The sequence below is a fragment of the Ictalurus punctatus genome, chromosome 2 (assembly GCF_001660625.3).
Source record: "Ictalurus punctatus breed USDA103 chromosome 2, Coco_2.0, whole genome shotgun sequence".
Lineage (NCBI taxonomy): Eukaryota > Metazoa > Chordata > Actinopteri > Siluriformes > Ictaluridae > Ictalurus > Ictalurus punctatus.
In genome coordinates, this window is record NC_030417.2 from 36820584 (window position 1) to 36847146 (window position 26563).

The 26563-nt window shown below is 46.1% G+C and overlaps 1 protein-coding gene across 7 annotated transcripts in view; it reads left to right on the plus strand.

Annotated features, from left to right (window-relative positions):
- Positions 1–2804: 2804 nt before the first annotated feature.
- The window catches only part of plekhh3 (pleckstrin homology, MyTH4 and FERM domain containing H3), a 38990-nt gene continuing 15231 nt past the window's right edge, over positions 2805–26563 (plus strand). For 2 of the 7 annotated variants that reach the window (XM_047162063.1, XM_047162065.1), the window contains exons 1-3: positions 2807–2994; positions 3113–3448; positions 17294–17349. In XM_047162063.1, the coding sequence (XP_047018019.1) occupies positions 3290–3448; positions 17294–17349 (215 nt within the window). In that variant the 5' untranslated portion in view covers positions 2807–2994; positions 3113–3289. Of the gene's footprint in view, positions 2995–3090; positions 3449–14289; positions 14406–17293; positions 17350–26563 lie in introns of those variants that run through there. The other 5 variants (XM_047162067.2, XM_047162064.1, XM_047162068.1 and 2 more) reach the window with 5 other exon arrangements.

The following is a 26563-nucleotide window of genomic DNA, read 5'->3' on the forward strand; positions in this document are numbered from 1 at the left end:
AGGCAGGAACGGAGGACCTCTGCTTCACCTCTCGGCCTCCGCAGCGCCAAAAGCGATGGGCAGGATAATGACAGTCGCTTTCCTTCTGGAAACTCCGCTCTCTTAGAAGCCTTATATAGAAGTCAAAAAATTCCCTTTTTCAAAACGGCGTGGGCTGGGACGGCAGGAGAGGGAGTGATGAAAGGAGAGAAGGAGATACAGAGAGAGGAACAGTGAGAGAGAGAGAGTGGGATGTTCTAAAAATAAAACATCTGTTCTTGTAGGAGGAGAGAAAGCAAGAAGAGGAGAGAGAGAGAGAGAGAGAGAGTGAGAGAGAGAGAGTTTAAAGGAGAAGTCCGGCCTGAAACACATTAAATATGTTTATATTGAAATATTTGTGAAGGTTTCAGAGATTCTGGTGCGAATTTGCGGGTTGGCTGTATCGTCGTTATTCCTGTGAGAAGTTGTTGCTAGCGCGGTTACAATGGCGTTTAATAGAATAAACGTTTCACCGATCGCACACATAGTGTAAGTGATGGCCAGGTTTCTCATTTAGGTTTCTCCTGAACTCAAGAGTCTAAGTGTTGCTTTTGTCGCTCGGCAATTCCCAGCCGCGTTCATCGTCATAGTAATGAGAAACAGTGGAGAAGTTGAATTCAATTCAATTCAATTCAGTTTGATTTGTAGAGCGCTTTTAATAACGGACGTCGTCTCGAAGCAGCTTTAGAGAAACGTATAAACACGGGATAGAGATTTTAAGCGTGTGAGTTTATCCGTATCGAGCGAGCCGGTGGTGACGGTGGTGAGGGAAACACTCCCTGAGATGATCCGAGGAAGAAACCTTGAGAGGAACCGGACTCAGACGGGAACCCGTCCTCATCTGGGGAACGACGGATAGTGTGAGAGTAAAAGAAAGTTCGTTATGGGTTTCATTTGAAGTCTGTTTGTTGAACTAGTTGGTGTAAGTTGGTGTAAGTTGGTGCATCTTTAGGTCTCTTTAGGTGGAGAGTAAGCGAGGGCTGCCTGCTGGCACCGCTATCAGCAAGCAGTCCAGTGGCATTGTGGGTTATGTAGGAAAATGGCGCAACATGTCCGGGAACGATAAGAAAAAAGTGATCTAAAAAATTCATTCCGAAAGAAATCTTTTACACAATTGCAGATCACGTGTTGTTTATAAATATTAATATGCAAGTCGTTCAGGGTCGATTTTTTTCTCAAAAGTGTGATGGATGAGGAGCGTACAGAGCAGAGCAGAACACACAAGAGGAAATGAAGTGACGAGAGAAGGAGAGAGAATGGGAAAAGCGATCGAGTGTCTGTGTGTGTGTGTGTGTGTGTGTGTGTGTGTGTGAGCTTTGGTGTATTGATCTGATGGAGAAAAAAAACTCATTTCTATTATGGTCTTCTAAGAATCCACTGGTTCATGAGGCTCCTGTTGTTCCCGTGTGAGATGGAATAAGAGTGATAAGACTAATAAAAATTAAAGAAGAAGAAGAAAAAAATAGATTTTTGTGGGATCAAACCCTTTTATTCCTCTCCCTCCCCCTTTGTCTTTTACTTTTTTCCTTCCTGGAAGTCCATCTGCTTTCCATTTAGGCACAAAATGTGTTTCAGGAGGCCATATTAACACCTCTCTCTCTCTCTCTCTCTCTCTCTCTCTCTCGGTCTTTCATCATTCGCTTCCTCACCCAAGCCTTAACACTCTCTCGTCAGTACACACACAGGCTCCAGATTCCCCCTGTCAGCACTACACAAATAAATAAGCTAACTTTTCTTTACCTACTTTTCACTTCTGCATTCCACAGCGCTCCATCTCAAACAATGACATCACAGCTGGGAGAGGAAAAGGACTGCAGGGGCCTAAAGTGGGACACTTTCCCATGAATGGGCTTAAACCATCCTTATTTTTCACCCTAGTATATATTATTCTGTCTGGCATATCCCTCTCTGAGATCCCGCCTCCGCAGTGTGTGCAGAGTTTGCGTGTTCTCCCCATGCTCCGTGGGTTTCCTCCGGGTAACCCCGGTTTTCTCCCTGATCCAAAGACGCTGATCTGATCGACGTCTCTAAATTGTCCGTCGTGTGTCAATGTGTGTACGATTGTGCCCTGTGATGGGTTGGCACGCCGTCCAGGGTGTCCCCCGCCTTGTTCCCTGGGATAGGCTCCAGGCTTTTCCTTGACCCTGTCTACACAGATAAGTGGGATAGATAGATAGATGGATGGATGGATGGATGGAAGTCGTTATTACATAGTAATTACAGTTATGCGTATCATTTACGGTTCACTCGAATCCAGTGCGTTTGATCTAAAGCTCACTAACTTAAGAACAAGCATTACCAAACTGCGATCTTAAACAAACTATCGGCATACAAAGAGTGTGGTGTGACAGGTTTGGGTTTTGAGGGTGGAAAATCCAGGAATAAACACTGAACACTCCATAATGACTACAATTAATAGATAAAATGCATATTTATATACACATTTACTAATATCACTGAACACCCCTATACATAGACCCCTTAGTACACAGATAAATATACACATATATATATATATTTATAAATATATATTATATATAAATATAAATATACATATATTTTTACGAATAAATGAGTGTATTGCTGAATTAAATAGTTGGAATGACATGTTCGGGCCTGTTGCCAAAACCAGGCTATGACGGAACGCACAAAGAGGCGGGGTTATTCTGTAGGCGTGCGCCGGGTTGACCAATCATATTCCAAGATATGGCACGTGGGCTAACAGGCCACGCCTCCTTTCTCCAACACGCTCCTGCACGCTGAAGTTTCAGCAGTCTGGAAGCGGGACAGCGAAGAGGCAGAGCTGGGTTCTGTCACCGGGGGAAAAGTGGCGTTATTGCACTTTATTACTTAAAACAAGCAGTTAAAATACTTTTCTTTTGCGCTAGAAGTGGACCGTTTTGTTTGTTTTCTTTCTCAGTTGCTAACTGAGTGAATGACGTTATCGGGAAGTTTTCGGAGAAACAGAGATTTTCGGTATATTTCTTTTCTTTCTTATTGTTATTATTATTAGTAGTGATATACACATATATATCTATATATCTATAAATATATATATTAATTACTTTACTGTGCTCGGAGATTTCTACGACAGGATGTCGGAAACAAAATGCACTTTTGGATTTTAACTTCAACAGACTCACCTTTTCAGTGCTTGGTTTCCACGGTAACGGAGCGCGCGCCGGGCGGATGTGTGCGCGCCGCCATTTTGCGCACAGGTGCCGCTGTTAAAACAGAACAGAAGTAAAGGGGCTCGTGCGCGGATTTTTGAATGCCTTTGCGGGGAGTTTGCTGGTGGCTGTGCTGCACGCGAGGCTTCCGTTTGCTGGGGCGCGAGCATGGAGGGAGAGAAGAGGAGGAGGAGGAAGAGGAGGAGGAAGAGTCGTTCGAGTTGCGCAATAAGGAGGAGTGCACGCGCCGCCGCGCGCCGGTATGTGAACACATCAGACCGGTTTATAAAAAGTTTGGAGTGGAGCGATACGACGATATAGTATCGATATTTGACGATATATTACCATCTTTATTTGTCATTTTTCTGAGTATTATATCTATCACGAGGTATACCATCACTATAAGTCACTTACTGGACATTAGACTCTATTCCTTTGACCATATTTGTCCCAAATTTCTCGTTTTTTTCCCCTCGTCTGGTTAAGAAACAGTTCATTTGAATATACTTAATATTTCCGTTTACTAAAATAATCTTTATCAATCATGTCGCAGCAGTCTATACAGGTCAAGACGTTCAATTAAAGTCCCCACGAACTCAAAATGGAAGTTTTTTCCGTCTTCCAGTACGGACATGTCCTCCGTAAGGTTATCTAGAAGCACGTCGGCGCGCTTCAAAACGACAGACTCACTTTTAGAAGATACGCGTGTTCAAAACGTACCACCTCTGTCTACCACCGGTACGGATCGACGACCTGATGACGTCATTCTGTACTTCTCATCGGGTGTCCTGTCCGATCAAACGCTGCGTAGAATCCGAAGTGTCCCGCATCGGACGTTATAAACATCCATGGTACTAGCTGTGAAGTACGGCTTAGCCCGGGGCTGTGAGGTGAGCTAAACGCTAACGGCTGTTTAAAAAGAGGGCGGAGAAACTCTATGTCCCGCCCTGACTTCCTGTTTCAGTGGAAGTGTTTCAAGGCACGTCACGGAGACGTATGAGCCGTTATTCACTGAAACGATAATACTATAGATATGTATGTGTTACTTTTACTAACGTTACAGAAGCCTAAATGGCACATACAGGCACAGACCCGAGTTTATGAAGTTGCTCAGCGGCGTTTTAAGATCTTAACCGTTTTATAAATATGGAGTCTGTATTATGTCCTGCCCCTTAATCGTGGTCCTGCCAGAGAGTTAACTTTTGTTCGATTTTGTATTCTGTGTTTATCAGTGGAGGGATTCGTGTTATCCGAAATATCACGACGGAACGTCAGGTATCCCAGAATCCTGCACCAAGTTTTACCCTTTTGAGCTGAAACTCTGTCCCAAAAATGTCAGTACTTTACCTTGCGAAAAGGTGAAACTGCTGACGAAATCCCTTCATGCGTTTTCCTTCACCTTATCCATCTGAACTTGTTGCCATAGCGACCAAACACTCAGCAAACGCGTGTTAGCATGCCAGTGCCGCTAGTCAGTTCGAGTCTTGCAGGACCAGCTGGGCTGGTAGTGTCGCACGGCACATGTGTCGAGTGACAAAAAGAAAAACGAACAAAGCTGTAATTCCAGCACCCAGGGCAGAGGTGCAGCTGCCTGATTGGTTGGCGGCGGATTCGGGTGGGCGTGTCGTTCGCCATGGTTACGCGAGTTAATACCGCTGTGTTTTTACAGGGCAGAGAGTAACACAGGACGGTTAATAAACGTCTTAAGATCTTCTATTCTGCTATCTGTGGAAGATTGAACACTCGAATCTGATTGGTCGGAGGGTGTTGATTCGTTTTTCTGTAACAGCAGCTCTGACAGTTGTGCAGCACGGTGCAAGTCACATGCATCGCAGAAGCTCCACATAATCTAAGACACGTTCTAATCAACGTTTTCATGCTCTGCGATAGTCCGTCATTTGTCCCGAGCAGTTCAAGAACCCACCGTGCGCCGCAAAAAAAATGCTTTTCCAGCATCTTGTACATATCTCGGAGCGCATGACGCCGAGAGCCGTCGTTTCACGCCGAGGGACTCGTACACGACTGTTAGAAAAGGCGCAGACGTTCGCCGGTGCTCCGGAAGGCGACACGATAAGTCAAGAGCCGGGTGGGGTCGGGGGAGGGGGCGTAAACTTTTGAACGGGATGATCGGTGAGTCAGTCAGGTGTCATCTTTAAACCCTGAGTGTGTGCGTGTGTGTGTGAGATCCGGTTGTGTAACTGCTGGAACACTGGCACCGGCGGATTTTTCTTCCTAACCGATTCAATCTGCCGTGTCAGTCGAACGCATTACATCATCATCAGTTTGTGTCCTGATGTAATTTCAACAAAGACTTTTGACATCCTTACTTATCAAGCCCGGTCCTGGGTGTGTTTACTTCCTGGCTGTTAGTCAGTCTAGCCACACACACACACACACACACACTCTCCAAGAGTGGTCATCTGACATCTAAGGTCATCGTGTTGTTCCCATATAGTCTATGTAAAGGGCCATTGTTGACACGCGGCACTGCTACTTTAGGAGAGCGTGTGCGTGTGTGTGTGCGTGTGTGAGACGGTGTGCTGTATGTAAAAGACTATTAAAGAGGGACAGAAACAAAGGAGACAGAGGGAGACGTGTGTGTGTGTGTGTGTGTGTGAGGGATAATTAGATTCCGCAGGCGTTAGGCGTGTACAGATGCACTTTTATCATCGTATTTACAAATGAGTCACAGTTCTGTGTTTTTTTTAATCTCTCTAAACTTACCCAGGGTTATGAACAGAATGATAGGATCGTGTTGTTGGGCTTTGAGACAGACAGACAGACAGACGGACAGACAGACGGACAGACAGACAGACAGTGCAGTAGTGCTCCCTACGTGTGTGGAACTACCGGGCATTTACAGCTCAGTTCCACAAAATCAGCATGCCTCATGGCCCAAAAAGGACGACCTCTGTGTGTGTGTGTGTGTGTGTGTGTGTGTGTGTGTGTGCGAGCGCTCCGAAGCAAAGCTCAAATCTCGAATCAGACTGTCGTGTGTGTAATCAGTGTTACGATGCGGGTTTTATCCCTGCGAGAGTTTGCAGAGACAGACACGAACATGTCTTTGCTCTCTGACTCACCGAGAGGCTTGTGTGTATGGGCAAACACACGCACGAGCGTACACACACACACACACACACACACACACTCTGAGTCTTTGCTTCACGGAATCCTAAACCTAATCAATAAGCAACTGCCTCAGGAGCTTTTAGACTGTTTCCTGACGCCTCGGTCAGTCCTTACATCATCCATTCATCATTCTCTCCGTCCTCGTCTCCGTCTTAATCCATCATTCATGCCGCGTCTTCGTGAAACCAGCCCGAGAAACGGGTACCGCTCGGGACCAAGCGAGCACATCGGAGCGCTAATATGAATTTATGATTTGTCCACGAACGCATGCTGGCTAACCTTTTTTATTTTTCCTTCTTAGTTCACATCTTACACTCCTCATTAAAAAGAAAAGGGACTAACCTCGGAGGTTTAGTCGTCCAGGCGCGGAAAGAATTCCGAGCGAGCTAGGAACGGATTACAAAATATCACCAGACCGCGACGTGATACGCCTCGGCGCCGTGACCGTCCGTTCCGAACCCCGCCGCCTGCCGCACTACACACATCCGCCGAAGCTAGCCGGAGTTATAACCGTGCGTCCATAACGCACGCATCCATCCGTTCTCCGTACCGCTTATCCACAGGGTCGCGGGGAGGGGGTGGGAGGAGCCTGGAGCCCATCCCAGGAAACTCAGTGCACAATCACACACACGTTCACACGCTACAGACGATTTGGAAACGCCAACGTCGCCGACGACAACGCACGTCTTTGGACTGCGAGGGGAACCCCCACGAAGCACGGGGACACAGGGCGGAGGCGGGATTCGATCCCCCGACCCCCCGGAGGTGACGTCACTTCGGATGGATTTGCGGAACGTTAAAGTGAAATACCCCAGCATTAGATTTCTCGCGCTGAAAGTCTGGAGAACGGGACGCGCGTGTCAGTGATAGGTACTGTTAAACCTTTACGTTATTCTGCCGTTATTATTATTCGCATCATTATAAATGAGTTCAGTCCTGGCGTGTAGTCACGACTCATGGTTTATTTACGGCAGCTGCAGGAATTATGGATTATTGATATCTTGGCTGCATCAGCAAACGCAAGCTTCCTCCTAAAGCCGATCGATAGTCCTCATCCGGCTGGACTATTGACCCCAGAGCCGCGTCTCGTTATCTCTTACGCAACGCTCTGTGGGACTTCTCGATCAGCTAATAGAGTCCAGCTGGAAATATTAGAGCCGTACGAGAGAAGGTTCAGTGAAACTAGGACTAGTTCTGTCCTGATATAATGATTTAAGGGAATCAGTTAGTGTGTGTGCGTGTGTGTGTGTGTGTGTGTGTGTGAGGAGAGTCAGGGGGCCGGTAGTGGCGTTTGGCAGAAATCTGGGAAAGCCCTCTCCGGAAACTTCCTTTCGTGTATTTACACAAAGACCTCTTCCAGCGCAGCCGACCCAACACCGCTCACACACTCCAACAGGTGGTCAGACCCCACAGATGGGTGTGTGTGTGTGTGTGTGTGTGTGTGTGTGTCCATCCTCTGCTGGGGCTATTAACAGTTTTTCGCGTCTGCCAGGGGTGACCACAGCCAAGCACACACGTCTGTGTCCCTCTAAATACACACACCAGTCCTCTGAGATTTGGTGACTTGTGTGTGTGTGTGTGTGCGTGTGTGTGTGTGTGTGTGTGTGTGTGTGAGAACGTTCACCTTTATTTTGTCCTTTCACTCAATTCCAGTCACTTTCCCGGTGAGATCGTCAGCCTCAGGCGTTGCTTCGGCTAACGGAGAGTAGCGTGTGGAATAACGAGGAATAAATATTGGCACCCATCAGGAAATATGTCGATACGCACTGCCGATTTGACGTTCGATTTGACCCTGAGACTGAGCCCATCCCTCGGCCCCCCCCCTCCCCCCCGGCCAAATTTCTGTTGGGAATTCTCGCTGGAATCACCGTTTTTAAGATCAGCGTCGAGTAAAATAAACCGATCCCCCCGAGTAGCGTTCATGTCTTAGGAATTATTTTTCCCCCTTGTGTGTCTGCCCTTTCTGGTCCGCTGTTGCGACGTAACACTTGAACCAGAAGCTCTGGAGCCGAACCAACGTTTAATTGTAAAAACGAGTTCCAGCGAGAAAAAAAAAATCAAATAAAAAAGCACACGAGACCGAGTGGGAAAAGCGGCGTCAGGAGCGAAACCAAGCCAGTAATGAAACGTTAATGGAAAAAAAGTGGAGTCTGGTTAGTCCCACCTTTCCACACACACACACACACACACACATCTGCTCCAGAGGCCCAAGGTTGGCAGAGTGGAGGCATTTCCGCCCGTTTTACTCAGCCCCGGTCTCCTGGGAGAAGGAAACAGAAGTGAAGCAGGGAACGAAGCCATCACTGCATCTCCTGTCCGGATGAATCATTACGCTCATGCTCGTGCCAGGACCAAACGCCCGCTGCCAGGCCTCGGGATCACACGCCATCCCGAGCGCACTATCTTTATCCTCATCAGAGCGCCCTCTACAGGTTTAAAAATCCACCATGTCCATCTTTATATTTAACGCCGTGGTCCTCAGGGGGATCCGAGATTCATTTAACGATTCGATTCGTCGCGAGTTTCGGTTTGTACTTCTTCTTCGTCTTTCGTTCTGACACGTTACCTACATCACCCACAACGCCGTGCTGATAATAGTGCCAGCGCGGTTCGCTTACTTTTACCTGACGAGAGCGACGCAGCGGCCCTTTAGTCCGTCCAGCGCTCTCACGTCTTCATCTACAGACGCTTCAAGAGCCGAGTCGACTCTCTAGCGTGACTCGGCACGTCACCGTCATACAGCTGCATTGCATTCTAGGACGTCGAGTCCGAAATATATGATCTGACGCTGGATCTATTATCTCGTTAATCAGTCTGTTCACGAGAGGGGTCCCCCCCTCCTCAAAGTTTCTTCCCTTTGAATGAAACCCGTCGCCGATTTCCGTTTTTAATCTTAGATTTAGCGACAAAGCCATCGTTCATATTCGAAAGCAAAGAGGAAAAAGCTTCATTCATAAAGGAGGTGACGGGTGGAAGGTTTCTGACCGTCTTTCCTGCTGAGCCTGCCCGGCATTTACTGCTCCTCTACGCCCTGGTTAAACATTGACTCTTATTAACACACACACACACACACACACACACGCTTGTGTCCTTCACTGCCACAACACACAGCTTCTTTCATCTGATTCTCTTTTTACTGTCTTCCTGCTCTGTCAGGGCCTTAAACATAAAGGTAGAGCTAGTATTGTGTGTGTGTGTGTGTGTGTGTGTGTGTGTGTGAGCATGAGTGAGTACACTAAAATTAGCAGGCCTAGTCGTAAAACGTGGAAGGTGTGCTTCTTTTGAAATGTCATCAGTTTGAAAATAGCACCGTCAGTTGTTTAGGAAATTGTATCTGCAGACGTCTTGGTACCGTTGCGGCCCCGTTAGACAAAAGTCTTGTTATATAAAAGGCAGTCGCGTACCCAATTAACACGGATACAATTTGACGTTCTCCCCCAATTTTTAGCCCCGCCCCCTCCCCCAATTTTTTTTTTTGCCATTGCTAAATCCTGCCCTCTAGTTAAATCTCCCCTAAAACCAGGGACGGAGAAAGCTAGGCCAGCTGAAAACTCAGGCGGGTCACTCTTCCGCATACACGAGCTCGCAGACGTCTAGGATTGGATAGCGCCGTTCTGATTGACAGGAGAGAGAGAGAGAGAGAGCGAGGGTGAGACGGAATCAGAAAATACTACTTTTAAAGGTCTGCATTTTAACATACAGTCCCTTCCAAAAGTATCGGAACAGCACGGCCGATCCTCCGACACAAAAGGAAAACGCAGCAGTTTGGTGGGTCGCCTATACTTTTGCTCAGTCGGGTGGTCCGATACAAAGTGTGCTGTGTTTTACGTCAGAACGTAAGATCTTATTATTATATCGGCCGATTTATACGTCATTATTATAGTTTGTAACCGAAGCGACGAGACGTCGTACGGAAGAAGGACTCGATGTTGGTGAGCGATTCTTATCGATGTCAGGACGAGAGGACGAGCCAGAACGCTTCTAGTGGACTCTTTGACCTTTAACCTCCTGACCTCCTGTTTCGGAGAGTGGATATGCCAGGACCCTGAAACGTGACACACGCTGGACATTGAGGAGTGTGTGAAAGGTCAGAGTGGTTAAGGGGGGTAGTGTTGAGGGAGCGTGAAGGAGGGTCATTTTACAGCCCGATCAATTCTGATATCGTCCCAGTGAGCGCGCCAGATGGCAGCGGTGTTGCCAGAGCATACCAGCCAGTACCGGGAAATCACTGGCAGGCCTGGCACAAGTGGTGAAGGGGTGTGTGTGTGTGTGTGTGTGTGTGTGTGTTGGGGAGGGAGTGCTTTAGGAAGATCAGGCAATCAGCATGGAGAGGAGAAGTGTGGGCTTTTGAGAATGATCTTCCCTGTAATTTTCCAGGAAATCACCCTCAGGCTTAATCATTCTAGTTGCTAAATCTGGCAAACGCACTCTGTGTGTATGTGTGTGTGTGTGTGTTGACTGACGAGAACCAGTGAGATTTGACCTCCAAACGCAAATTCACTCAAGTGGTACCTTCAGACTGCACCTGCCAGTCAGAAGTAGAACAGCGGTGTGTGTTGACGTGGTCGGTCTTTTGCGTTGCAGGTGGATACACTCGATACAAACGCTTTCTGTTCCCTCCAGCCTGTCCACGTCCCCTCCTCGAATTTCACCTGAGGGTGTGTTGATTCTTTTGGCAAGCACCGCCAGGACGTACACCGCACTTCCTTCCGAAATTGCTCTAAAATGTGCACATGTGTAAAAACGTGTGCGCGAGGGTTCGGGACAAGCCTCCATTGTGCGCGATGGAGTTTAAAAAAATAAACGAGCATGGAGCGAAAAGAGTGTAGCACTGAAAATAGAGTATAGTGGTGCTGTTCTCTTTTTTTTTTTTACACAACATAAGAGCGAATGGTGTGAGAGGGTAGTGCGTAGTGTGAGAGGGTAGTGCGTAGTGTAACATGGTAGTACATGGTGTAATAGAGTAGCGCGTGGTGTAACATGGTAGTACATGGTGTAAGAGGGTAGTGCATTGTGTAACATGGTAGTACATGGTGTAATAGAGTAGCGCGTGGTGTAACATGGTAGTACATGGTGTAAGAGGGTAGTGCATTGTGTAACATGGTAGTACATGGTGTAATAGAGTAGCGCGTGGTGTAACATGGTAGTACATGGTGTAAGAGGGTAGCGCATGGTGTAACATGGTAGTACATGGTGTAAGAGGGTAGTGCATTGTGTAACATGGTAGTACATGGTGTAATAGGGTAGCGCGTGGTGTAACATGGTAGTACATGGTGTAAGAGGGTAGCGCGTGGTGTAATAGGGTAGTGTAATGCATTGTGTAACATGGTAGTACATGGTTTAAGAGAGTACTGCACAGTGTGAGAGGGTAGTGCATAGTGTAACATGGTAGTACATGGTGTAATAGAGTAGCGCGTGGTGTAACATGGTAGTACATGGTGTAAGAGGGTAGTGCATTGTGTAACATGGTAGTACATGGTGTAAGAGGGTAGTGCATTGTGTAACATGGTAGTACATGGTGTAATAGAGTAGCGCGTGGTGTAACATGGTAGTACATGGTGTAAGAGGGTAGTGCATTGTGTAACATGGTAGTACATGGTGTAATAGAGTAGCGCGTGGTGTAACATGGTAGTACATGGTGTAAGAGGGTAGCGCATGGTGTAACATGGTAGTACATGGTGTAAGAGGGTAGTGCATTGTGTAACATGGTAGTACATGGTGTAATAGGGTAGCGCGTGGTGTAACATGGTAGTACATGGTGTAAGAGGGTAGCGCGTGGTGTAATAGGGTAGTGTAATGCATTGTGTAACATGGTAGTACATGGTTTAAGAGAGTACTGCACAGTGTGAGAGGGTAGTGCATAGTGTAACATGGTAGTACATGGTGTAAGAGTATAGTGCACAGTGTAAGGCTCTTCATCTCCCTCCACTGGCTTCCGGTAGCCGCCCGTAGCAAATTCAATGCCTTGTTGCTCACGTACAAGACCTTGTCTGGAACAGCACCACCCCACCTCAACACTCCTTGAAGTTTATGTTCCCTCACGCAACCTGCGATCGGTTAACCACCGACGCCTGGTAGTGCCTACTCAGCGAGGCATGAGGTCCCTTTCCAGAACCTTCACACTGACTGTCCCTCAGCGGTGGAATGAACTTCCAACCTCAACCCGGACAGCAGAATCTGTCACTTATCTCCAAAAAACGGCTAAAGACCCACCTCTTCCGTGAGCACTTAACTATAACCCCTACGTAACCCTAGCTAAGTATTTTTTTTCCCTGAATACGGTCGGAAGGTCTTTTTTAGGTGGGAGATACAGGCTTCATGTTTACTTTCCTGCACAGTGTGCTTGATTGAACTGATTGGCCAATAGCCAAAAATGTGCAGCATTCCGGAAACCGCTAACCTTCAACAAAGCGGTGAATCTTAAGCACAAACGCTGTTTGCCTGTGGTTAGTCACTTTAAGCTGCTTCACACCGTTTGACCTGAAAAGAGCCCCAGCTGCAGATGGAATCGCTCTGTCTTTCCTTCCTTCCTCTCCCACTCTCCTTAAAGAGCAATCGGAGGGGAAACGGACGCGGAGGAATGCGCTGAAGAATCCGGACGTCCGTTCCCAGACCCGACATGCCACTGTGCATCCTCAGCAGCATTTTTACGCTTATTCTTTTTGGCAGACGGCTTTTAACCGAGACACGTTACGAGCGAAAGAGGATAGAGGCCAAGCACAAAGCTGATACGTTCTCGCTCAAGGGCGCAACTCTGGTAGATCTTGGACTTGGCCTCACCGCCTTGTGGTCACTAATAGAGAACTTTGACGGCGCTCCGACTGCCTCCCTCACTGGCAACAGTACAATCCAGTACAGGTCAGGTCTGATTTTAAGAATCCAGAATCCAGAGATGCCAAATTGTACAGTTTAGTCTGGAGTCATATGAAAGACTTTTGGCAGCGCTTATTTTGGCTTCCGACGCAATCTATATCAAATTCGACCTGTGGATTGACAAGCCTCGGGCTTGTGAGCCAATAGAAACCAAGTGGGCGGGGTTGTGGTCTCTTCGGTCCCTAAAAATTGGAGGAACTCTTACTAAAAAAAAAAGCCACCAAATCCACCAACATGTGCAAGGGCTTTTTGTGGTTGCGATGTATTTTATTCTCCCCGCGCGCTTGGATTTTCTCGTTAGAATATCGGCACCTCGGCGAATCCGACCCGGAGTCGCTCGGTCCTTCAGAGATACCCGCACATTATATTTATCCGTCGGTGAGCGGTAATTAAATGCCGCGATGCGGATCGACCTCGGCAGAGTACGAGCTAACGCGGGATCGCTTTCCCGGGTTTCTCCGTCGACGGACTCATTTCGACCCGAAATTCACCGCGGTAATTCACCGTGACATGCTTCCCCTCGAAGCAAACCGATTCCGAAATCTCCCCCGTCTCTTTCGGGTTCCTCTTTGAACGCGTGGCGATTATCTCGTAGTTATTGCTTTTCTCAAACAGAGGAAGTTTGCAGTGAAGTCACTGGCAGAACAGGGGAAACTGAAGTGAAGTCACAGGCACGACACTGTACTCGCCGTCACTCTGCATAAACGAAAAAAACACACACACACACACACACACACATCAGAGAGGAGATTTGTGCTGACGTAGGCCGTGGTAGAGGAGTTCCACGGAGAGAAATGTGAGAGTTTATTCGTTAGATTAGAACTCTTTGAACTGGACACCAGGTGGACTTTGAGAGGTTCTGCTGTTTCTCCGGAATGTTACAAACGTGCTAAAGACTTCCCCTGGTCTTCCGTGGGAGTGCTGAACAGGGGCTTTCTACTGCGTCCAGTAAAATCTGCTACTTCCTTTTTACAGATTATATCACATATGTACAGAGTTCACATCAGGAAGTGTGCCTTCGTCGGAACAGTCGTTTGCGATTGGATTAAAACTGAACGTCAGTATTTTTTAAATTTTTTTTTGTCTTGCTTCACTTATTTGGACTCGCGGTGGAATACTCGCGGTTTTTCTTCAGTCAGACAAGGAGATGCTCTCTGGATTGGACGTGGGAAACAAGACTCTGGACTGAACATCAGATCAAAAGAAGTCTGACTTGTAGGTACTCCCTAGACTTAAATCCAGTCTTGCTTAGATAAACCAAGAGGCATGCTTTGATAAACGCCAGCTTTCAGTAGTTAGATCAGACGATACTCTCTGAGCTAAACACGACGTTTATTCTGGACCGGACCCCGGATCCGAAGTGTGAGAACTGCAGGTCGGGTCCGGCGTTAAAGAGGTAGGCTTTCTGGACCGAACGGCGTTCTTTGATTTGAAGATATTACGCTTTGAGGAGTTAGATCAGATTCTTTCTGGGCCGAACGGCGTTCTTTGATTTGAAGATATTACGCTTTGAGGAGTTAGATCAGATTCTTTCTGGACCGAACGGCATTGTTTAATTTGAAGATATTACGCTTTGAGGAGTTAGATCAGATTCTTTCTGGACCGAACGGCGTTCTTTGATTTGAAGATATTACGCTTTGAGGAGTTAGATCAGATTCTTTCTGGACCGAACGGCGTTCTTTGATTTGAAGATATTACGCTTTGAGGAGTTAGATCAGATTCTTTCTGGACCGAACGGCGTTCTTTGATTTGAAGATATTACGCTTTGAGGAGTTAGATCAGATTCTTTCTGGACCGAACGGCGTTCTTTGATTTGAAGATATTACGCTTTGAGGAGTTAGATCAGATTCTTTCTGGACCGAACGGCGTTCTTTGATTTGAAGATATTACGCTTTGAGGAGTTAGATCAGATTCTTTCTGGACCGAACGGCGTTCTTTGATTTGAAGATATTACGCTTTGAGGAGTTAGATCAGATTCTTTCTGGACCGAACGTTAGTCATGAGGAAAAAAAAAAAACGTTATCATGAGAAATATTCTCAGCTGTATTCTCAGGAACAAGCGCTGTTTATTTCTTTTAAAGGTTTAGACAAGGAGACGCCGTCTGATCTGGACACCGGGCATCTGTTTTAAAGAATTAGACAAAGTAGCGGGCTGAACGCTATAGTTTTACGAACGGTTATAGACTTCATTTCAGAGACGTCGATTAGGACCGTTCTAGACTGTAAAGAATTTCTGAGAGGATTGACCATGAGACACTCTCTGGATCGGACGCCTTTGTTCATTGCGAGGATTTCGACAAGGAGACGCTGTCTGATCTGATCAAACACCGCCGTTTATTTGAAGTAATTTGCTCGGGTTCTTTCCGGACACCCGGTTTTGAGAAGTATCAGGAAAAAACATTCTCAAGTGTATTCTCTGGACCAAACATCATTGTTTATTGTACGGTTTTAGACAAGGAGACACAGTCTGATCTGAACCATAGCTTACTAGGTTTAAATACTAAACTTGCACTGTGGCAGTTGTACTGTATACGTTGCCATGATACTCTACACACAGAAACCCAACAGGACCCCGACTAATCTTCAAAGAAAAGAATTTTCATTTGTTTATACTGGTTGGAAATGTCAGATAAGTGGTTGAAATGGACGAGTCCAGAACGGTTCTAGACGGTTAAACCCGGGAGATGTTCTGGACTCAACTAGGGGAAAGCCGAACAAGTGTAACTAGAAAAAATATTCGGAAAAAGAGTGGATTGAGGAATTAGACCTGTACAACAGCTCTGGGTTGTTGTTTTTTTGAGACCGTTAGACTGGAATGAAGCAGGAGAAAGTCTCACGACTGGATAACATTTCTGAGAAGATGTTATCTGAGGTGACCATGAGACCATGTCTGGACTGAACATCATTGTTTATTTGAAGCATTTAGACGAGGAGACGCTATCCGATGCGATCACTGTCGATTGTTTTAAAGAATTAGATTAGAAGAAACACTAGTGGACTGAATGCTAGTTGGAGGAATGTTAGACCAGAAGAAGAGTCCTGGATTTTTATTTTTATTTATTTATTTATTTATCTATCTATTTTTGAGACAGTTAGACCAGGAACATGTTCTGAACTGGACCAGAACTCATGGCTGTGAACAATTTCGAAGTTTCATCATACGACACTGTTTAGACTGACCACCATCGTCCACGTCGGAACGTTTCGAATTATGAGACACTGTCCGATCTGATCCGATCACTGAAGTTTCTTCTGAGGAATTAGATCAGAAGGTGCGTCTAAATGAAACCAAGTTCTTGGAATCAGACCAAAAGAACAGTACCGGGCTTTATTCTTTTCCAGAATATTCTAGACTTATAAACCATAACAGAGTTTGACCATGTGACCAACGAGGCTCTGGCTCGAACTGTGTGTTTTAGGTGAGATATTCTCAGGTGTATAATCTGGACTGAACACTCGCTATCGGATCTGATTAACACACCGCGCTTGTATTTTGAGGAATTTGATCGGAAGATTATTTCTAAACTGGAGCTGAAGGTTAGACCGAAGACACACTCATTTTATGAATTTTAGACCGGAAGAATGGTTCCGGACTAGGAAAATATTCCGTAGAGAACGTAAACTGAGACCTTTTTTTTTATTTTTTTTATCTTGACCGAACACCGGTGTGTTTTTTTTTAACGAGTTAGACAAAGAGACGCGATCTAATCTGATCTGATCTGATCCGATCTGATGAGGAGTTTGATCAGAAGGTTATTTCTAAACTGAAAGCAGTTTTATGAGAAACTCGTTTTAGGAGGTAGACCAGAAGAACGGTTTGGACTTTTTTTAAAAAAAATAAAAACAAACAAAAAAAAAAACGATACAGTTAGACTTCGGAAAACATTCTGGACTGAACCAGCGTTCGCGTTTGTAAATCCTTTTCTGAGAAGATCGGTCTCGCGGGACTGAGCACCATTGTTTATTTTGACGATTTAGCCGAACCCAATCTGGTTTGGTGTTTGTTTCGAGCGGTTAGATCTAGATTGACGAGCATTTCTGAGGAATTAGCGTGAACGATTGAACTCCAGGAGACTCAGATCTGTTTCTTTCCTGCTCTACAGGGCCAACTGGAAGTGACTCTTTCTCAGCCGGCTCGATCAGCCAATGGCACGCCCAGGTGAGTTCACCTCATTTATTGTTCCATCGAGGCTGAAACTTTACGGCGCACACTTACCCAGCCAGCTCGAGAGCGCACGAGAGGCTGTGGGATCACGACGCGAAGGTTTTTACGACTAAACGCGGGCCAGAAATGGTTTTTGTCATGTGAGTTCTTTGGACAATGAAAGTGAGAGGTGTAGAATTTCCCTGCTTTGCTGCGGGACTCGCTTTCAACCTCTGAAAATCTCCAACTTCCTTTTTGAGCGACAGATAAAACAACCACATGACGTGTTAGACAGTATTACACACGCACACACACGCGCGCGCGCGTGCGTGCGTTTTTACAAGGGGACATAAAGCGGTCGCACCATATGACACGTATTTCACTCAGACATACGTTTAAATGTTTAACGTGTAGATTCAGTTACTCATTCTGAACTGGCATTTTAAGACTGTAAGTACATTAATATACACACATGTACAGACACACACACACACACACACACACACACTCTCTCTCCTTCATAGGACAGGAGCTGTAGATAACAGAAATTTAAATAAATCATGTCACAGATTCAATAGTGTTGCCAAGGTGTGTGTGTGTGTGTGTGTGTGTGTGTGTAAGAAAGTGAAGCCAGACAGGATATCCAGCACGTAGACTCAGTTAGTGCATGGTGAGTCAGGGTGTTTAACGGCCAGCAGAGGTGAGTGGATAAGTTACTGTACACACTTAACACACACACACACACACGCACACACACACACACACAAACACACACAAGTACACATGCATACACGCGTCCTTTTGCTCTCTGCTCCTTGGCTTCTCTGTGGAATGCTCTGGCACGGCTCTTAAGTAAACAGCGGTATTTTTAGTACGGGTCGAACAGAGCCTTTCTTAATCACTGTCTCCCCGTATTCCCACCATCCCCGAGTGAGAGAAAGACAGACAGGAAAAGACAGACGAGAGAGAGAGACAGGCGTTTTAAAAAAGGCATTCATAGATAGTGGGCGGAGATTACAAATTGACCTACCAGTACCCTAACATGTTTCATAAAGCTGCTGAGTAAAGTGTCTCTCCAGGACAGAACAGGACCTTTCTAGGTCACGTACACATTTTTAACGCGATTATCTCTCAGGAAAAAAAGGGGAAACATTTGGTATGAAGGCCAATCAGTTGCGTAATAATCGTTTAAATAGAAGAATATACATTATGCCGATTTCTGAATCCACCCGAACGTGAAGAACACAGAGCTGTTGCTCAATGAAGGATTACAAAATTCTGTAAATAATTACTTAAAAATATCTATTTTTTTAAAATTTAATCAAGACTTTATTTTCTGTTTTTGGTCATCAGTCCAAATATCTAGAACATATCGCTGTAAACATGGCATGTTTGTTTCACTTCTTGTAGGTGTGTCGATTTAGAATCACTTACAATTGAATTGCACTGTAGGTGAGTCGATTCAGAATCGCTTGCAATCGAATTGCACTGTAGGTGAGTCGATTCAGAATCACTTGCAAAAGAATTGCACTGTAGGTGAGTCGATTCGGACTCACTTGCAATCGAAACGCACTGTCGGTGGGTCGATTCAGAATCGCTTGCAATAGAATTGCACTGTCGGTGAGTCGATTCAGAATCGCTTGCAATAGAATTGCACTGTAGGTGAGTCGATTCAGAATCACATGCAATCGAATTGCACTGTAGGTGAGTCGATTCCGAATCGCTTGTAATCGAATAGCACTGTAGGTGAGTCGATTCAGAATCACTTGCAATTGAATTGGGCTGTAGGTGAGTCGAATCAGAATCACTTTGTCACTGGAATTGAAATGCGCTGTAGGTGAGTCGATTCAGAATCACTTTCTCACTACAGTCAAATTACGTGATAGGTCAGTCGATTCAGAATAATTTTCTCACTGGAATTAAATTACACTGTAAGTAAGTCTATTCAGAATCATTTTCTCACTACAATCAAACTGTGCTGTAGGTGAGTCGATTCAGAATAATTTTCTCACTGCAGTCAAATAACACTGTAAGTGAGTCGATTCAGAATCATTTATGACTGTAATCAAACTGTGCTGTAGGTGAGTCAATTCAGAATCACCGACACACCAACAGTAGAGTTCCTACATATAAAAGTTGTCACGATATCCTTGATATTGCAGAAATGTGTATTGTGACATAACTTATAACAATATTGATAATATATCATCATATCACCCAGCCCACATAGGGTGTAACATAATGGTGGTGAACCTACACAGTGCACTTGATTCCCAATAAAACACCATCTGAGGTTCAGCCACAATAGACGAGCGATTTGCTGGAACTCTATCTGTTATCGGACAAAAGCTTTGTTATATACAAGCAAAGAAACTCAAATACATAATTATAATTATACAAGAATACGTAAGAAGATAATTTGTGTACAAATTGAACTCTCCAGGATCTCTGATAATATGCAGGTCTGTGTTTAGGCTGTTGTTTTAATAAGTGCAGATTTGTTGTGGAAAACAGCTGGAATACGGCGATGTTCTCGGTTTAGCTAGAATTCGGGAGAGCAGAGGGAGAGGTTATGTGTAAAAATCACAGCTGGGGCTCATATTGACCCACGGCTGCACGACGGTGGTGGAGGAGGAGGAGGAGGAGGAGGAGTGGTAGTAGTAAGGTGGGGGAGGTGAACAAAGCCCGAGCCCACTCTCCCTGCCTGCAGCCGCCCACTCGTTTCCCAGAGTCCTCGGCAGCGCCGTGTCGCCCGCGAGGGGCCCGCGAGGCGACTTCCTGTCAGAGAGCGACGGCGAAGCAGGAAGCAATTTGTCATGCAGGAGCAACGCGCACAGGGAACGTGGATCGCTCCGAACCGAAACATGGCACTCTTAAAAGGACACGGGTGAGAAGGACAGGAACGGGAACTCGCACGACGAGAACAAACGAGCGGCGCAGAGAACGCAAGCTCGCCACCTTGTTTTTTTGGGGAAGTGAAAGCAAACGGAAAATCCTCCACAGTCCATATAGATCCCGAACACCTTTCACCCTTCCTCCCCCGTACATCTCTCTCTCTCTCCCTTTCTCCTCCACCATCCAGCATGAAATCTGAGCGATATTAATGCTGCCAGAGCTGTAAAGTTGTGGTCTGTGCGTCTTTTCTCTTTGGAGCGGAGCACACGCTAAGCAGAACCATATGTGCGCCCCATATGAACAGGAAACTGCTGGAAATAAAGAAAGAAGGGAGGAGGCGCAGGGTGGAAGAGGAGGGAGCGAGTCTAGGTTCTGTGTACCCGCTGTAAACTCGGTGTCTCTGTTTAGTCAGTAACTAGAGCACGTTACTGACCCAGTTTTTCATTATTGGGGACACACACACACACACACACACACACACACACACTAATTAATGCTTAGCTTCGAAAACAGCAACTCTTCCTATTTAAGCCTCCAACACACATTGAATACAAAATGGCTTCCTAATCACATAATCCAGTCGATCATGTTGAATTCTTCGTTCTGATTGGTCGGAAAGTGTTTAAGGTTCTATAATAGCAGCTCTGAGAGCAGGCTGTAAACGAGTCAGTAACGAATATGTTTATGGTGTAAACGTCGCTATGTGACAAAGGAAATGTCGATGCGGTGACGTTTTCTTCACGGAAGGAGTCTCCGGTGTCAGTGCTCTGTAGGATTTTGCGAGCGCAGACGTTAGCGCGGCGATCCCGCAAGCTACGTAATATTCACGTTTACCGACAAACATCGCCGCGAAAGGCGGCGCCAAGCAATTTTGTGCAATTTTGCCAGTTCAAGTCAATTTTAAAAAAGCACAAAAAAAAAACTCCGAATGAAACATATTTGGCTCGGGGAAGTCACGGGAAAGTTTTCCCGACCGAGAACGTCGCGCTTTCTGGTTTCTCTGGAACATGACAAGCGGCGTGGGGTTTTATTCGTTTATTTCTCGTCTCAACGTCCGAAGAATAGAAAGCGACCGGTGAGGGAACGGCTGCCATTAAACGAAGCCCTTAAAGGGTCGAAGGTCACCGGGCAATGCTCGGAGACCTCTGCAGGTAGTGTGTGGACTTGTGTGTGGGATTATTACACGTCGCTCAAGGCTAACGGTTTAATCGTCGAGCCGTTGATAGAGATCAGATTTTAGCCCTTCATGACCATGCGTCACCGTTTAGAATCAGACCCGTCCAAGCCAAGCAGCGCTCGGTCTAATCGCATCTAATCGCGTCGCATTTTTTTCTGGAGCCGCGTCTTATTCACTGACCGGCCGCGTGTCGGGTAAAAGCGCAGGTCCTCACCGAATCGTCTGAAGGCCACCACGTCCGCACGTCACGCTCGGCCTTTAAAAAAACAACAACAAACACACACTCAGGCCTGGCCCCGATTTTATCAGGCTTTAAAGGCGTGGACGCGTTTTTTTTTTTTTAATAGAGCGGACACACGTATATCGGTATATAACCGTGCGTGCGGATTCAACTTACAATAGCCGATTGTGTTTGCGTGTTATCAGTCAGTCGCACATTCAAACCGAAGTCCAGCGCTGTTTAGACAGACAAGCGTGTCGGGGGAAAAGGTCAGAGGTCAGCACGGAGCGGGAGGTTTTTCTGAGTGCGCACGCTGATAATTGGTCACGACACGGAAGGAATAAAAACGCGAAAGGCAACCGTGTCAAGATCCTTTCTTCCTCCACACTTTGGCCTCTCCATCACTTTGGTATGACGTTACGTAGCTTCTTTGTGTGACAGAGAAAGAACGTGTTCGTTATTATGTTTAGCATCCGGCACGTCCCCGGGCGAGTCCCGGTGAATGAGCCGCTACCGTGGAAACGCTAACGTATCGGAACTACCGTCAGAGCTGCAGTTATCGAAGACGAATCCATACCTTCTAACCAATCAGCGCTGTGGTAGGAATTGCATACAATGGAAACCAGTGGTATTGTTAGCGGTGTCGCTACGCTCGAGTACGACGCAGAAAGCATCTGTCTTCTAAAGTGTCCTGTCAAATATGAAGCACAAACTGTGTTTTTTTTTTTTTGTCTCCGTTATGGGACGGCGAGATAGAGTATAGACTAGACTGTTGTGCGTCCGTGGTCTAGACAGCGGTTAAAAGCATCCGAGCTCAGTCTTTATCGGCTCTCAATCTGCTCTGCGTTCTGTGTGTCATCGACTCTACTCTTTCACAATCCCTCCATCTCTCGTCCTCTATTCTGCTCCGTAAGCCTTGTACGTAGAGGCATACGTATTTGTCGTGCCTCTAAAAGAAACACGGACGGGTCACAGCGTCTTTCTTAGACACGCGCTAACGCTATCGTAACGTATAATAGTAGCTAGCGAGGACAGCATGATTCATTCGCGTTTTGTTTCTCCATTCTGGGATTATGCTAACGCTAGGTCAAGTCCAGCCCCGTGTTTTCAAGCGGTGACCCGAGGCAGCATTTTCCCGCCGCTCTCATTTAGCCGGCTCGCTAGTTAGCTAGCAAAGCAACACTTCATACAGTCATATTTTCATACAGAAGATATCTCGGCTTCGTTCTCAGCTTTTAGTTCGTTAGCTAGCATGCGTAAGATGAGCAGTAGCTAGTAAAACCTTCTGGGTGTTCCAGAATCAGGCTAGCAAAAACAAAAAAAAAGTCGTTAGCATGTAGAAGGGACGTGTATACTTTCACACAGGGGGTTACCGGTTATCGAATCACGGACGTCCTGGACGTTCAAACGCAGCTAAACAATTTATTAGCAATTCATAGTGATGACGTAGCCAGCTAGCGCTCGATAGCGTTCCGGCTAACTTACAGAGCTGCAAATGATCCTTTGCAGCATGGACAGTAATGTTAGCTCGTTTTAACGTGATCGGAGGTTTCAGGAGTGAAAAAAAAAAGGGAAGTACAGACGTCTGTGGCGACGGGGGGGCGGCGGGGGGGGGTTGGGGGGGGGGGTTATTTTATATACACAATAAAGCTTAATAGAGGCTAGAAGATTTCCACAAGACGAAAAAGAGTCAATTTAGAGGGAGAGAGAGACTTTAAAGATAGCATTGTGTGTGTGTGTGTGTGTGTGTGTGTGTGTGTGTGTGTGTGTGTGTGTGTGTGTTCATGCAGCAGGGATATTGTCATTCTAGAGATGTAGGGCGAGTTCTTGTCAAGGCCAGATTGCGAGGGCGCTCTGCTCCAGCCCAAAACCGGTTCTGACTGCTTCTGACCGGTCGATAGCGACAAATTGAGTCGTCTGTTCCTTCCTCCATCCTCTTCCTCTCTCTCTCTCTCTCTCTCTCTCTCTCTCTCTCTCTCTCTCCCTCTCTCTCTCTCTCTCCCTCTCTCTCTCTCTGTGTGTGCCGAGTGATATCTCTAGGCCATTGACTCGGTCAGCACACGAGCTAAAATTAGCAAATGATGCAAATCCACTGGGATCTGCCAGTGTGTCCCTGATACAGAACATCTCACTCTCTCTCTCACACACACACACACACACACACACACACATATATATATATATGAATCCTCAGTAACACAGCTGGAAATAAGTGCTCATAGCAGAGATAGACGTGTACATGCACAGACGTCTAGTCACGCGCTTAAGCTCTGGCATATTAATAAAGAGACGATTTCAGAGAGCTCAGGTTTGCAGTCTAGACTTCGTAGTGTTCAAACTGTGTGTGTGTGTGTGTGTGTGTGTGTGTGTGTGTGTGTGAACCGATCTGTATCGATCAGCCCCTTTCTGAAAGGTCAGGTCTGTAACTCTGATCAGTGATCCCATAATCCCCAGGATCGAAGAAGCGGGCGTTCACTTAGAGCCGTTTTGATGGTCACGACAAGCAGCCAATCAGAGGGGGAGATTAGCGCTCGCTCCCGTTAACCAGACAAGCGGAGCGGCACGGGAAGTGACAACGTGCTGATATTTTAATACGTCTTGGCCACGAACATTAAGTGTTATTTACTTTCATTTACTTCAAGACTGATCTGTTCCAATACTTTTGCTCACCGAAACACTGGGAGGTCTGATCCGAAAGGTTCTGTGTTTTAAGTCGTTAAAGACGTCTAGATGTAAACGCCAGGAGGTAAAAGCTGAAATCCTACACTCACGTCTCCGATCCAGCTTTTCATCTCGAACCCCAACGTCTTCACCGCAGAGCACAAACAAACGACTTCTCATTCTGTCTCCTTCTCTCTCTGTCTCTCATTCTGTCTCTCATTCTGTCTTTCTGTCTCCTTCTCTCTCTGTCTCTCATTCTGTCTTTCTGTCTCCTTCTCTCTCTGTCTCTCATTCTGTCTCCTTCTCTCTCTGTCTCTCATTCTGTCTTTCTGTCTCCTTCTCTCTCTGTCTCTCATTCTGTCTTTCTGTCTCTCTCTCTCTGTCTCTCATTCTGTCTCCTTCTCTCTCTGTCTCTCATTCTGTCTCCTTCTCTCTCTGTCTCTCATTCTGTCTTTCTGTCTCTCTCTCTCTGTCTCATTCTGTCTTTCTGTCTCCTTCTCTCTCTGTCTCTCATTCTGTCTTTCTGTCTCCTTCTCTTTCTGTCTCTCATTCTGTCTTTCTGTCTCTCTCTCTCTGTCTCTCATTCTGTCTTTCTGTCTCCTTCTCTCTCTGTCTCTCATTCTGTCTTTCTGTCTCCTTCTCTTTCTGTCTCTCATTCTGTCTTTCTGTCTCTCTCTCTCTGTCTCTCATTCTGTCTTTCTGTCTCCTTCTCTCTCTGTCTCTCATTCTGTCTTTCTGTCTCTCTCTCTCTGTCTCTCATTCTGTCTCCTTCTCTCTCTGTCTCTCATTCTGTCTTTCTGTCTCTCTCTCTCTGTCTCTCATTCTGTCTTTCTGTCTCTCTCTCTCTGTCTCTCATTCTGTCTTTCTGTCTCTCTCTCTCTGTCTCTCATTCTGTCTTTCTGTCTCTCTCTCTCTGTCTCTCATTCTGTCTTTCTGTCTCCTTCTCTTTCTGTCTCTCATTGTCTTTCTGTCTCTCTCTCTCTGTCTCTCATTCTGTCTTTCTGTCTCTCTCTCTCTGTCTCTCATTCTGTCTCCTTCTCTCTCTGTCTCTCATTCTGTCTTTCTGTCTCTCTCTCTCTGTCTCTCATTCTGTCTTTCTGTCTCCTTCTCTCTCTGTCTCTCATTCTGTCTTTCTGTCTCCTTCTCTTTCTGTCTCTCATTCTGTCTTTCTGTCTCTCTCTCTCTGTCTCTCATTCTGTCTTTCTGTCTCCTTCTCTCTCTGTCTCTCATTCTGTCTTTCTGTCTCCTTCTCTTTCTGTCTCTCATTCTGTCTTTCTGTCTCTCTCTCTCTGTCTCTCATTCTGTCTTTCTGTCTCCTTCTCTCTCTGTCTCTCATTCTGTCTTTCTGTCTCCTTCTCTCTCTGTCTCTCATTCTGTCTTTCTGTCTCTCTCTCTCTGTCTCTCATTCTGTCTTTCTGTCTCCTTCTCTCTCTGTCTCTCATTCTGTCTTTCTGTCTCTCTCTCTCTGTCTCTCATTCTGTCTTTCTGTCTCCTCTTTCTGTCTCTCATTCTGTCTTTCTGTCTCTCTCTCTCTGTCTCTCATTCTGTCTTTCTGTCTCTCTCTCTCTGTCTCTCATTCTGTCTCCTTCTCTCTCTGTCTCTCATTCTGTCTTTCTGTCTCCTTCTCTCTCTGTCTCTCATTCTGTCTTTCTGTCTCTCTCTCTCTCTCTCATTCTGTCTCCTTCTCTCTCTGTCTCTCATTCTGTCTCCTTCTCTCTCTGTCTCTCATTCTGTCTTTCTGTCTCCTTCTCTTTCTGTCTCTCATTCTGTCTCCTTCTCTCTCTGTCTCTCATTCTGTCTTTCTGTCTCTCTCTCTCTGTCTCTCATTCTGTCTTTCTGTCTCTCTCTCTCTGTCTCTCATTCTGTCTCTCATTCTGTCTTTCTGTCTCTCTCTCTCTGTCTCTCATTCTGTCTCTCATTCTGTCTCTCTCTCTCTGTCTCTCATTCTGTCTTTCTGTCTCCTTCTCTCTCTGTCTCTCATTGTCTTTCTGTCTCCTTCTCTCTGACCCTCTCTCTCATTCTATCTGTCTCTCTGACCCTCTCTCTCTTTTTCTGTCTCTCTGACTCTCTCTCATTCTCTCTGTCTCTCTGACCCTCTCTCTCTCTCTTTCTCTCTGACCCTCTCTCTCTCTCTCTGTCTCTCTGACCCTCTCTTTCTTTCTCTCTCTGTCTCTCTGACCCTCTCTCTCTTTCTATCTGTCTCTCTGACCCTCTCTCTCTTTCTCTGTCTCTCTGACCCTCTCTCTCTCTCTCTCTCTCTCTGTCTCTCTGACCCT